Below are 13,303 nucleotides of genomic sequence, written 5' to 3'. Positions count from 1 at the left end.
CACGGGGTGACACCTGCCATTTGTCTTATACTAGAGTTATCTGAGTGGGAATGGGACTCTGTCTTAATCCATGAACTCCCTGAGGGCAGGGACAATGTCCCCACAGGGCCTAGCCCAGTGTTCAGCGCAGAGCAGCATCGTATGCTCTGTGGACACTGTACAAATGAGAAGAAATGGGACTGTATCATTTACCAGTAATGTGACTTTGGGGAGACGACATCATCTCTTTTTTTTCTTTGAGACGGAGCATGGAGTCTCACTCGGTTGCCCAGGCTGGAGTGCAGTGGTGTGATCTCAGCTTACTGCAACCTCCGCCTCCCACCTTCAAGCGATTCTCCTGCCTCAGCCACCCGAGTAGCTGGAATTACAGGCGCCCGACACCATGCCTGGCTAATTTTTGTTGGTCAGGCTGGTCTCAAACTTCTGACCTCAAATGATCCACCCGCCTCGGACTCCTAAAGTGCTGCGATTACAGGCGTGAGCTGTAATCTGTGATGTTTCTGTATCTCTAAAATAACGCATAGTGGCTATTGACCTACTATGTGTATTCATTATAACATTGCTAGCCATATCACTATCCCTCAGCATTTAAATTTTATTTTTATAGAGATGGGGCCTTGCTGTCTTGCCCAGGCTGGTCTCAAAACTGAGCTCAAGCAATCTCCCACCTCTGCCTCCCAAGTAGCTAGGACTACAGACCCATGCCACCATGTCCGGATACTTTTTAAAAACATTTTAGTACTTTTTTTTTTTTTTTTTTTTGAGAGGGAGTCTGGCTCTGTCGCCCAGGCTGGAGTGCAGTGGCCGGATCTCAGCTCACTGCAAGCTCCGCCTCCCGGGTTTACACCATTCTCCTGCCTCAGCCTCCCGAGTAGCTGGGACTACAGGCGCCCGCCACCTCGCCCGGCTAGTTTTTTTTGTATTTTTTAGTAGAGATGGGGTTTCACCGTGTTAGCCAGGATGGTCTTGATCTCCTGACCTCGTGATCCGCTCGTCTCGGCCTCCCAAAGTGCTGGGATTACAGGCTTGAGCCACCGCGCCCGGCCTTTAGTACTTTTTAAAACTGTTCTTTTCACTCTTTTGACAATTTTTAAATTTTTTTTTTTTTTTTTAAATAGAGACGGGGATCTTGTTATGTTGCCCAGGCTGGTCTCAAACTCGTGGCCTCAAGCGATCCTCCCTTCTCGGTCTCCCAAATCGCTGGAATTCCAGGAGAGAGCCACCGCGCCCAGCCAGCAGTCAGCGCTCACCATCAAAAATCCCACTTTACAGAAGAGAAAACTGAGGCTTGGGGAGGGCTGCAAGGCAGGAGCTCCTGGCGCCCGGCCAAAGTCAGAAAATTGTTGTTGCCATCGGAGGGGAAAATGTGCACGGGATCTGCAAATTGTATCCGTCCGGGGTGGGAGAGTCCGTGCCTGGGGGCGTGGTGAGCCAGAGCCAGGTGCTGGGGCGCAGAGTAGGGCGGCTCAGATTCCGGGAGGGGCGGGGAGGTCCGGCTGCGGGGAGATCCTGGGGTGCGGGAAACGCGGCCCGGCGTGGCGCGGCCGGGGCGGGGAGGGGTGCGGCCCGCCCCCTCCCTGCCCCACCCCCAGCCCCGGCGCCGCGGCTCCTTTAAGAGCGGGAGGGGCGCCCCCTGGCGGCGGAGCGGCGCGTGCGACCGGAGCCGGAGCGGATCCCGGAGCCGGAGCGGAGCGGAGCGGAGCCGGGGCGGAGCGGGCCGAGCGGGCCGAGCCAGCAGCCGAGCTGGGGGCGCGGGCGGGCGGCATGTACCGGGCCCGGGCGGCGCGGGCGGGGCCGGAGCCCGGCAGCCCGGGGCGCTTTGGGATCCTCAGCACCGGGCAGCTCCGGGACCTGCTTCAGGATGAGCCCAAGCTGGACCGGATCGTGCGGCTCAGCAGGAAGGTAGCGCGGGGGGCGCAGGCGGGGGGCGCGGGGGACGGGCAGCGGCCTGCAGGACCTGCCGCCCGAGCGAAGGGCCGCGCGGGCCGGGCCGCGGGGCCGCCCGTGGGCGCGGAGCTTGGCACGTACGAGTGGGCCCCGCGGAGCCACCCCCCGGGGGAGGGGGCGCTTGGAGCTGGCCTGGGGCGGGTGGGGCGCCGGGGACCAGGGGGGGGCACCTGTGCACCCCCGGGATGGCCGCGAGGCGTGTCCTACAGCGGATGCTCCGGGGAGGTGTGTTCCGGGGGGCTGTGTTGTGGGGGGCCCTGGCTCGCACACCCACGTTCTGTAAGGGCCAGAAAGAGAAGGCGCCTTCCACTGGGAGAACTAGGGGCCTGTTTGATACCTGGAGGGGCTGTTGGGGGGTCTACGCATTCTGGGGGCGCAAGAGGGGGCTTTGTGCCTGGCGCTGGGGAGGGGTGGTGGAAGCTGCCGTGTGTATTGCATAGGCCACCGTAAGAGAAAGTTGTATATTTCACGGGAAATAGGCCCGGGTTGGTTGTCTGTGGGGGCAGAAAGGGAAAGTGTGTGTTGAAAGCAGGCGGGCTAGGAGGGGCTTGTGCATCCCACAGGGGACAGATGGAGGGGAGTGCGTTCTCCAGGGGCAGGGAGGGGAGGCTGGGCCCTGCTAGAGACAAGGAAAAAGCTGTCTCCAGGGCCAGGGGCTGCTGTAAGCCCGGAGCAGGGAGGAAAAGGGGGTGTGTATTCCTTGGGGTGTGAGGATTCCACTGGAGGCAGAGGAGGGGGTGGGAAGGGAAGAGAGGGTGACCCGAGGGGGTGCTGTGAGGGGACGGGGTGCAGACACCCCTCTGGAGAGGATGAGCAGGGGGTGGGAGTGTTTTCGGTGCAAACACCTGAGGAGGAAGCAGACAAAGGCCTGGAGTGAGAGGGAAGCTGTCCATGCATGGAAAATGGGGCAGAGGAGGGAGGGGCACTCCTCCGGGACCTGAGCAGACATATTAATTGAAAAATTAAAAATTAACTAACATTTGTAGAGGCCTTTATAGTTTTCCTCACTTAAGTCTCGCAACAACCCTTAAGGTGGATGTTTTTAACTCGATTTGTAAAAGAGGAAACTGAGGCCAGAGAGGGAGCTCAGGGCAGAGCCAGGTCTGGTCCTGGCCTGTCGCCGTCCCTTCACCTGTTGGGTTCGCCACCCTGAAGGCTGGGGCCTGACAGGTGCCTTTGGCCTGGCCCGCAGGCACGGTCACCCAGTAGGGTGGACGGGGCAGATCCCCGGAGCAGGCCTCTTAGCTCCTCTCTGCCCGCAGTTCCAGGGCCTGCAGCTGGAGCGTGAGGCCTGCCTGGCCTCCAACTACGCACTGGCCAAGGAGAACCTGGCCTTGCGGCCCCGCCTGGAGATGGGCCGAGCTGCCCTGGCCATCAAATACCAGGAGCTTCGCGAGGTGGCCGAGAACTGCGCTGACAAGCTGCAACGACTGGGTGAGGGCATGTCTGGGAGAACCACCTGGGGCTGGTGGGGGCAGCTGGCCATCCGGTGGGTTGGCCTTGGGAAGTGCCAGGCTCTGATGGATGAGACTTGGGCGGACCTGCTCCTGGCCTCCTGGGCAATAGAGTTGAAGTGAGAAGAAACTGGGAGGGTTGGGTGGGAGAGAGAGGACCCAATACCCAGGGTCCCCCTGAGGTGCTGTAGGGGACAAAGCCTCCCCTGTCTCTTTTGCACTAGGATGAGGGGCAGAACTTTGGTAGGGGCCGTATCCACAAAGCGGTCACATGGGCATGGTACAGATGAGGAAACTGAGGCTCTAGACCAGAGGAAAGGGGAATATAGAATCACATGGGGTCAACGGGAGAGTGCAAGCTTGGGGCCCTGGCCTGTCACTCTGTCCCTCTGTGGCCCTCAGAGGAGAGCATGCATCGCTGGAGTCCCCACTGCGCGCTGGGCTGGCTGCAGGCTGAGCTAGAAGAGGCGGAGCAGGAGGCAGAGGTGAGGGGAGGGGTGGCTGGGGGTGGGGGCCAAGAGGGAGATCCATTCTCCGCCACCCCCCAGCTCATTCTTACACCTCAGGCTGGGGAGCCCCTCCTCTGGGAAGCCCACCCTGAATGCCTGGCCCATAGGAGAGCCTAGCATTGCTGTCCGCGAGCACTGGACAGCCAGCAGGGCTCACTTTCCTACCTGTGAATTATTTTTGGGGCTCCCCGGTGACTGGGCCAGGGCAGCGTGGATCTGGGGCTGCAGAGGAGCTGGGGCAGACTTTGTACTGGGTTGGGAGTGTACCGCTCAGTGAGCTGAAGGTGGCAGGCCCCCGAAGGACATGTTAAGTCTATACTTCACATGTGTCCCTGCCTCTGCTCCTGCCTCATTGCTGACCCAGGTTTGGTGATGGCATCCTTATTTTTGAAGTTAGGGCTGGGCGCGGTGGCTCACGCCTGTAATCCCAGCACTTTGGGAGACTGAGGTAGGCGGATCACTTAAGGTCAGGAGTTCGAGACCAGCCTGAGCAACATGGCAAAACTCCGTCTCTACTAAAAATACAAAAAAAATTAGCTGGGCGTGGTGGTGCATGCCTGTCATCTCAGCTACTTAGGAGGCTGAGGCAGGAGAATTGCTTGAACCCGGGAGGCGGAGGTTGCAGTGAGCCTTGATCACACCACTGCACTCCGGCCTGGGCCACAGTGAGACTGTCTCAGAAAAAAAAAAAAAAAAGAAGTAGTTAGGAGGACATTTGTCTGCAGTTCACTCAGCAAGTGGTCAGAGGCAGGCCCAGGCTAGAACGCAGGTGCCCTGTCCCCCAGCTGAGGGGTGGTCTCCATGGAGAGGGCCTCAGGGTGGGAAGGAGTAAGGACCAGTCTCCAGTCTGTGGTCGTGCCCCTCCCAAGTCCTCCCTTCCCTCCCGGCCCAGGAGCAGATGGAGCAGCTGCTGCTGGGGGAGCAAAGCCTGGAGGCCTTCCTGCCTGCCTTCCAGCGTGGCCGCGCCCTGGCCCACCTGAGGCGGACGCAGGCGGAGAAGCTGCAGGAGCTGCTGCGGCGTCGGGAGCGCTCTGCACAGCCGGCCCCCACCTCGGCTGCTGATCCCCCCAAATCCTTCCCGGCTGCAGCTGTCCTGCCCACTGGGGCCGCCCGGGGGCCACCAGCAGTACCCCGGAGCCTGCCCCCCTTGGACTCCCGCCCAGTACCCCCATTGAAGGGCTCCCCCGGGTGCCCCCTCGGCCCGGCCCCTCTGCTGAGCCCTCGGCCCTCGCAGCCAGAGCCCCCCCACCGGTAGGATCCAGGGTGTGGCCCCCCAGTGGGGGGGCCTAGACAAACTTGATGCGTGGCTCCTCCTCCTCCCCCACTGCCTGGGTGGGGGGAGGGGCAGGCCCCTCCCCCTGGCCTCAGGCAGGCCCTGGCCCTGGCCCTGGAGGCTGAGCTGGGGAGGAGGGCCCCCTGGAAGAGGCCAGAGACGGGGCTGGGGGTGGGTGAGCAGGGCTGTACGCCTCTGGCGCTGAAGATACCCTGCCTTTTTTGTTTCCCTGCCCCGGGGCCTCCAGGGTGATGGACCAGCCCCATGAAAGAACTTGACTCACCTACGGGGGGGCCCGGGAAGATGCCTGGGTACCCCAGGGGCCTTGCCAAGGGGACCTGTCGCACCCCACCACTCCACTGGGCTCGCACAACGCCAAGGCCGCCAGGAGTGTTTTACATCATGTCCTGAGCCTACCTTTCCCCCAAATTCTGGGGCCCACGGCCTAGAAGCCAAGTGGTCAGGCCTTGGCTGTGAGGACAGGGACACTGTGGCCCTGGGGCTACTACGTGTCCACACATGCTCCAGACCCTGGGGCAAGGTAGGCCAGGGGCTTCTGACCTGCGCAGGCGAGAGTGGGCCATCCCCAGGAAAGACCATTCTGTATTTTTCTGTCCCTGTCTCCTTAGAATGGAAGCTTTTTGAGGGCAGGTCCTTGTCTTTGTACGTTCTGTCCCCAGCCCCGCCTCTTAGGGGCCGTCAATAAATGTGATGATGAGGATGACGATGCTGCCAGACTCCTCTCTGCTGTTGCAGCCTCCACAGCTCAGCTTCTGTGCTTCCACTTCCTACTTTTGAGATGCTCTCCCCTCCTTTCTGCCCATGCAAAGCCCAGCTGTCCAGGTCCAACACCGCCGCTGCCTCTTCCATGAAGCCTTCTCTGATTACCAACCTGTGAGAGCCTTTCCTAAATCTTAACTTCCCAGCACTTCCGGTCAGAAGCGCTCACTGCTCCATCTTGGTTCTCCAATTGCCTCTCTTGTATGCACCTTCTTTTCCCTGGTTGCCCGTAAGCCCGATTGGGATGGTACCTGGTCTTCTCTGGCCTGCCAAATGACGGTCCCCACGGAGTGATGGAGGGCATTTTGCAGGACTGATAGCATCTGTCCTCAGCCAGGGGGAACACTAGGTGCCAGTTTGGCTGATGAGTGTGGGACAAGGAGATGGGATATACCCCGAGTCAGCTTAGGTCAAGTCCAATGAGATGCAGTTTGGCAGGGAGGCGTGGAAGTCTTGCAAACAAAAGGGGACAGTCAGAGTGTTGTGTGAAGCCTACAAAGCTAATATGGTCTTGGTCCATGTTAATAAGGACATAACTATCTGGAAAGAGGGAGGTGTTGGGGTCGCTTTACTTTTCACTTAAGTTTTTTACTGGAAGACGAGCCCCTCCCCCCACCCACCCCAAAAGGCACCTTTGGAGAAATAAGGATGAGAAAGTACAGTCAGTGAGGTACAGTTGAGGGATCTGTTTGAAGTGTGTGTGTGTGTGTGATGTTGAGCCTTTGAATCTCTAAAGGGTTAGGTCACCTAGAACCAGAGGTCAAAGCCAAGACCTTGTAATCGCCCACCTCAGCCTCCCAAAGTGCTGGGATTGCAGGCGTGAGCCACCACGCCCAGCCCGAGGCTCTTAAATTAGGGATGAGGCCAGGTGCGGTGGCTCATGCCTGTAATCCCAGCACTTTGGGAGGCCAAGGCGAGTGGATCACCTGAAGTCAATAGTTCAAGACCAGCCTGGCCAACATGGCGAAAACTCATCTCTACCAAAAATAGAAAAATTTAGCCAGGCATGGTGGTAGGGACTTGTAATCCCAGCTACTCAGGAGGCTGAGGCAGGAGAATTGCTTGAACCCGGGAGGCAGAGGTTGCAGTGGGTCGACATCACGCCACTGCACTCCAGCCTGGGCGACAAAAGTGAAACTCCATCCCCCACCAAGAAAAAAAGTTAGGGGTGCTCTGTGAGATGGATGGTCCTCATCCCTGATGACATGGGGGCAGCAACTGCTTGATGGGCCTTTTAGAGATGTTGGCTGTCGCTAGAGGGATTGGGCTGTGGGGGCTTTAGAACCTCAGGCCTAGACACAGTGGCCCGCTAGTATGGGCACAGTTCAAGCACTGAGAGTACCCACTTCAGAACCTCCATCCCACCTTGGTCTTGGTTCTACTCTCTTCACTGCTGGCACTTCCGCTGCTGGAGGCCAAGGGACACCAGAACTGCTGAGTTCCTGCTGAGATGACCGAAGACTGAGCAGCCTTGGAAGACCTCTCCCCCGTGCTCTCCTTCTCAGCACAGTCTGGGGCAGGCTGGGCCCCTTTTGCCCTGGCTTCCCGTTCCTGGTGCAAGCTTCCAGGGTGCAAAGCAGTCTATTCCCACGAAAAAGTACTCTTGCCCCATTTTTCTGAAAATGCATGGGCCTCTGCTGTTTTTTCATTTTTGTTTTTGAGATGGGGTTTTGCTCTTGTTGCCCAGGCTGGAGTGCAATGGAGTGATCTCAGCTCACCGCAACTTCCACCTCCCAGATTCAAGCCATTTTCTTGCCTCAGCCTCCTGAGGAGCTGGGATTACAGGCATGTGTCACCAAGCCCGGCTAATTTTGTATTTTTAGTAGAGACAGGGTTTCTCCATGTTGGTCAGGCTGGTCTTGAACTCCTGACCTCACGTGATCGGCCTGCCTTGGCCTCCCAAAGTGCTGGGATTACAGGTGTGAGCCACCGTGCCCGGCCTTTTTTTTTTTTTTTTTGGCTCTCCTTCATGATGGACATGGGGTAGAGTTTGCAACTGAAAGGGAAAAAGGGGCAAAGGTTGGGCAGGTCTGAGCCTTTCTCCACTATCATGAATTGGGGAGCAGCCTTTAGGAGGCAGCAGCTACCAGGTTGAGGCTCCCATCCCCAGGGCAGGTAAGAAGCAGAGAAAGTTGAGACATGGACAAGAGAGGGACTAGGAAGAAGTGTTACCATGGGAACCAGATGGGGTCCTTCAGAAGGCCTCCCACACACCTCATCTTGCACAGAGCTGATTCTGCTTTAGAGGGGCTGGCAGTGAGACCCCTCTGTGTTCAGCTTCAGCCTGAAAATGATCGCAGGCAGGTGAGGATGGACACTACGAGAGTGGAGTGGGCCCAGTTCTGGGTGGCCATGGAAAGGCTTCCAGTTGGGTGGTTTGAAAAATCAACCCCTTTTGCTTGAAGGTACATGGAATGTTCTGGAAGGTATAGCACTCTGGGCCCTTCCTTTTGCCTAAAACCTTCTGGAACTTGCTGCTTCCAGATTCTGGGGGTCCCAGGAATGTCCCTGGCTGTGATCTTCTGTGAGAGAGAACAAACTTGAGGGTCTGCATCAGGGGGCTCATGAGAAAGGTCCTACCTATTAGATACCACCTTGCTTTTACAAAACAAAAACAAAGACGTCTCCAAATAAAACTCCCACCCCTTTTAATAAAAACAGAGCTCCCTGTTCCTCAGGAAAGTCTATTATGTATACCTCCTTGTTTGGGAATCACTAGCTTCTGCATTTTTCTAATCTTCCCCCTCTTGTTTTCCAAATATGAAACATAGTAACATTAAATGTGCTTTTCCTTTTTCCTAACCAATCAACGCTCACTGAGCTAAGCAGGCTCCAACCAGTGTGGGCTCAAACCTTCACCACTGAATCATGTAGTCCCTGCAAAGCCATGGCTAAGAGCTTGCCCCTGACCTCCCAGGCTAGAGAATCGGATGGTTTCTAAGAGACCCAGCTGGACTTGCTGCAGGTTTATCTCAGCGTATACAAGGATTTTACACAAAAAACGGAGGGAACTGGTGTTACTGTACCAAAGGGCCTCTGGTCATGTCTAAGCTTATCATTGCTGTAGACCTCTCCAGAGATTCTCCTTGTCCCACAATGAAAATAAGATTTCACTTAACCTCCCTGCATAAAGTGCAGGCTCTTTGCAGCAACATATGATACAGGAATTTGCAAACTGAAATGCCTACAGGGGCCAGGAAGGTAACACAGAGGGGCAAAGCAGTCCCTTTCCAGGAAGAAACACTCCTGCCCCTATTCTTCTGAAAAATGTATGGTCCCTCTTTACTTTTTTGCTTTCCCTCTTGATGGACGCAGGGTATAGAAATGTTTTTCTGCTATGGGAAAAACGGTGCAAGTCTGTAGATAAAAGGCCTTTTACACTTCACCCCTATTGGTGGAAGTGCAGCAAACTGGGGCGTGATGTCTCATCTAAATGGACAAAATTTGTTGTCTTTCTTTTGAGACAGGGTCTTACTCTGTCACCTAGGCTGGAGTGCAGTGATGTGATCATAACTTACTTGCAATCTCGACCTCCCAGGCTCAAGCCATCCTCCCACCTCAGCTTCCCAAGTAGCTGGGACTATAGGTGAGCGCCACCATGCCTGGCTAATTTTTGTATTTTTTTGTAGAGATGGGGTTTTGCCATGCTGCCCGGGCTGGTCCCGAACTCCTGGGCTCAAGGGATCCGCCCACCTTGGCCTCCCAAAGTGCTGGGATTATAGGCGTGAGCCACTGTGCCTGACCTAAAAGGGGAAATGCTACTGAGCTTCTCCTACAGTGCTAATGCAGGTATGTGAACTGCATGGTGGCAGATTTTCTCATTTTTTGAGAGATTAGAAATCTGTTTTTATGGGGACGGTGGCTCATGCCTATAATCCCAGCAGTTTCGGAGGCTGAGGAGGGTGGATCACTTGAGGTCAGGAGTTCGAGACCAACCTGGCCAACACAGCGAAACCGTCTACTAAAAATACAAAAATTAACCAGGCGTAGTGGCACGTGCCTGCAGTCCCAGCTACTTGGGAGGTTGAGGCAGGAGAATCATTTGAACCCAGGAGGTGGAGGTTGCAGTGAGCTGAGATTGCACCACTGCACTCCAGCCTGGGCGACAGAGTGAGACTCCGCCTCAAAGAAAAAAAAGAAAGAAAAAAAAAGAAATCTGTTCTTATGCCCAAGTTTTGAATATTGGGTAAAGTTGTTTTAGGACACTGTGCCAGCCAAATACTGTCTGCAAAGTGGCTGTGGCCTGTGAACCCCAAATCCCAGTCTGCTCTTCGTACTCCTCTAACAGGCCTTTCCTGCCATTTTTTTTTCTGAGATGGAGTCTCACTCTGTCACCCAGGCTGGAGTGCAGTGTCATGATCTTGGCACACTGCAACCTCCGCCTCCTGGGTTTAAGCTATCCTCCCACCTTGGCCTCCTGAGTAGCTAGGATTACGGGTGTGTGCCACCATGCCTGCCTAATTTTTTTTTTTTTTTGAGGTGGAGTCTCGCTCTGTCACCAGGCTGGAGTGCGGTGGCGCAATCTTCGCTCACTGCAACCTCCATTTCCCAGGTTCAAAAGATTCTCCTGCCTCAGCTTCCTGAGTAGCTGAGACTACAGGTACACACCACCATGCCCAGCTAATGTTTTGTATTTTTAGTAGAGACAGGGTTTCACCATGTTGGCCAGGATGGTCTTTATCTCTTGACTTCGTGATCCACCCACCTTGGCCTCCCAAAGTGCTGGGATTACTGGCGTGAGCCACTGCGTCCAGCCAATGTTTTACATTTTTGTTTGAGATGGAATCTTGCTCTGTTCCCCAGGCTAAAGTGCAGTGGCGCGATCTCAGCTCACTATGACTTCCTCCTCCCAGGTTCAAGCGATTCTCCCGCCTCAGCCTCCCGAGTAGCTGGGATTACAGGCACCCACCATCATGCTTGGCTAATTTTTATATTTTTATAGAGACGGGGTTTCACCATATTGGCCACACTGGTCTTGAACTCCTGACCTCAAGTGATCCACCCACCTCGGCCTCCTAAAGTGCTGGGATTACAGGCGTGAGCCACCACACCCAGCTATTTTTTTGTGTGTTTATAGTAGAGACAGGGTTTCACCATGTTGGCCAAGCTGGTGTTGAACTCCTGACTTCAAGTGATCTGCCTGCCTTGGCCTCCCAACGTGCTGGGATTACAGGCAAGAGCCACTGTGCCAGACCCTGAAACACCTTCTTTTGTCTAAATTGGCTGTCCCCTCTCAGGGCTAAGGATGTGAATGTTGAAGGGACAAAGGCAGGATGCGAGAGTCAACCCACCACAAGACTACTGACAGGACCCTAGCCTTAAGAGGCACTGGTGAGGTGGCTAGATCCGTAGCGCGGCTGTGACCTCAGGACAGATGGTGAGAGATGAGCTCTCTGCATGCACTGAGCATGTCTGGCATACGCAAGGTCTTGAGATCTAGGCTCAGTTCTCACCATGGTTTGCAAACGTTAACAGAGGGACACTCAGCTGCTTTGCACAAAACCACGACGGCTGCAAGCTGGACCTGAGAGCTGAGCTGCTAAGGGAAGGCAAGGTGGGTGTTCTCCCATGATTTTGTTTTTCTTTTTCTTTTTTTTTTTTTTTTTGAGGCGGAGTTTCGCTCTTGTTGCCCAGGCTGGAGTACAGTGGCACGATCTTGGCTCGCCGTAACTTCTGCTTCCCAGGTTCAAGTGATTCTCCTGCCTCAGACTCCCGAGTAGCTGGGATTACAGGCATGCGCCACCATGCCCGGGTAATTTTGTATTTTTTTAAAGTAGAGACGGGGGTTTCTCCATGTTAGTCAGGCTGGTCTCGAACTCCTGACCTCAGGTGATCTGCCCGCCTTGGCCTCCCGAAGTGCTGGGATTACAGAGGTCAGCCACTGAGCCTGGCCTGTTTTTCTTTTTAGAGATGGGGTCTTGCTGTGTTGCCCAGGCTGGAGTGCAGCAGCTATTCATACACGAGATCTTTACACACTACAGTCTTGGACTCCTGGACTCAAGCGATCCTCCTGCCTCAGCCTCCCAAGTAACTGGGACCACAGGTGCACACCATTGTGCCTGGCTTTCCCTCATGATCTTCCCCATGGGCAGGTGGCAGTGTGTGACTTCATCATGGTGCTGAGGAACTGAGAGGAGGCAAAGGCCAGGACAGGGCCAGCTTTTCTAGTGCACTGAATTCGAGTGTGAACGGAGGTAGCACCACCACTTACCAGCCGTCCCTCTCTTGGCCTGTTTGCACGGGGTCTGGCGACCTTCCAGGAAGCCCAACTGTTTGAAACACAGACCTCTTCCATTTCCAAAAAAGCGAGTGCTGGTGGCCACTCCGAGTCAATCGTGATCCAGTAGGACAGCTCTGTGGCCTGAGGTAAGCTACTCCCAATCAACTTGGCTCATAGAGAAGTGCACTCAATGAATGAAATGCCGGAACCTCAGAAGGAAGAAGGAGAAACCCTACTTCCTCGACACTGGGATCTGTAAAGGCCCATCTCACCCAGCAATAAATAAAGGGCAACAGAGGAGAAAGAGCAGTTTGGCTCAGAAGAAATAAAGTCCCAGTCAAGCCCAAAGACGACACCACAATTGCCTAGACATGTGCGCCTTTGGTTCCTGTCTTGTGGCCTGCCTCCCCATTTAGGAACCATGCCTGCTGCTCACTTGGCCTCGTGCTACACTTGTACCCCCTCCCCACCGCACTGAGCACAGCCTGGGCCAGGCTGGGCCCCTTTACCCTACTCTCGCATCCTAGGTCCAAACTTCTAGGGAGTTTTGCTTGTTTGTGAAAAACAAAGAAAAAGGACTAAGACTGGGCATGACTGAGCCATCCTCCACAACCAGGAATTACGGAATAGCCCCTAGAAGGCAGGGGCTAAGGTCATGGCCGATTTCAGCCTCCGCTTGCCAGGTAGCAGCAGAGAAAGACTGAAGCCAATCCGAGTGGGTGGGGGAGAAATGTGACCATGGAAACCTTTTGGGGGTCCTTCAAAAAGCCTCCCACACATTCCCCTTTCCATGAAGAGCACAGGCTGCTTCAGGGCAGGCAGGGAGTGGGGCTCCTCAGAGGTTAGCTCTGGCCTACAAAACCCTGAGGCGTAAAGGGATGGGCATTATGGACTGGGCCTTGTTCTGGACCAGGGGAGAGGCTTAGGGTTGGATGATGGTTTTTATACAATACTTTGCTTAGAGTTTCATGGAATGTCCCAGAAGTTTACCTTAGTCTGGACCCACCCCTAGTCTGAACCTTCTGGACCTTTCTATGTACCCTAGGTTCTGGGGCTCACAGGGAACGTTCTTGGCTAGGATCCTGACTGAGAAAACAAACTTCAGAGGTGGAGCTCAAGG

The 13,303-nt window shown here is 55.4% G+C and overlaps 1 protein-coding gene across 1 annotated transcript; it reads left to right on the top strand.

Annotated features, from left to right (window-relative positions):
* The first annotated feature begins 1,647 nt into the window (after positions 1 to 1,647).
* Positions 1,648 to 5,908, top strand: VPS37D (VPS37D subunit of ESCRT-I). Its single transcript, XM_003895877.4, has 4 exons — positions 1,648 to 1,902; positions 3,210 to 3,381; positions 3,804 to 3,886; positions 4,803 to 5,908. Exons 1-4 carry the CDS (start codon positions 1,765 to 1,767, stop codon positions 5,163 to 5,165), a joined length of 756 nt encoding a protein of 251 aa, XP_003895926.1. The 5' UTR covers positions 1,648 to 1,764; the 3' UTR covers positions 5,166 to 5,908.
* Positions 5,909 to 13,303: the final 7,395 nt, after the last annotated feature.

This window comes from Papio anubis, chromosome 4, assembly GCF_008728515.1.
Source record: "Papio anubis isolate 15944 chromosome 4, Panubis1.0, whole genome shotgun sequence".
NCBI lineage: Eukaryota > Metazoa > Chordata > Mammalia > Primates > Cercopithecidae > Papio > Papio anubis.
Note: the sequence above shows the minus strand (reverse complement) of the source record. Positions and strands in the feature narration are given on the sequence as shown.

What these genes read in the sequence shown, in the direction of transcription:
- VPS37D (XM_003895877.4), top strand. Translation starts at nt 1,765, where the DNA reads ATGTACCGGGCCCGGGCGGCGCGGGCGGGGCCGGAGCCCGGCAGCCCG. An exon ending in TGACAAGCTGCAACGACTGG is followed by an intron (nt 3,382 to 3,803) that starts GTGAGGGCATGT and finishes TGTGGCCCTCAG; the next exon opens with AGGAGAGCATGCATCGCTGG. An exon ending in AGGCGGAGCAGGAGGCAGAG is followed by an intron (nt 3,887 to 4,802) that starts GTGAGGGGAGGG and finishes CTCCCGGCCCAG; the next exon opens with GAGCAGATGGAGCAGCTGCT.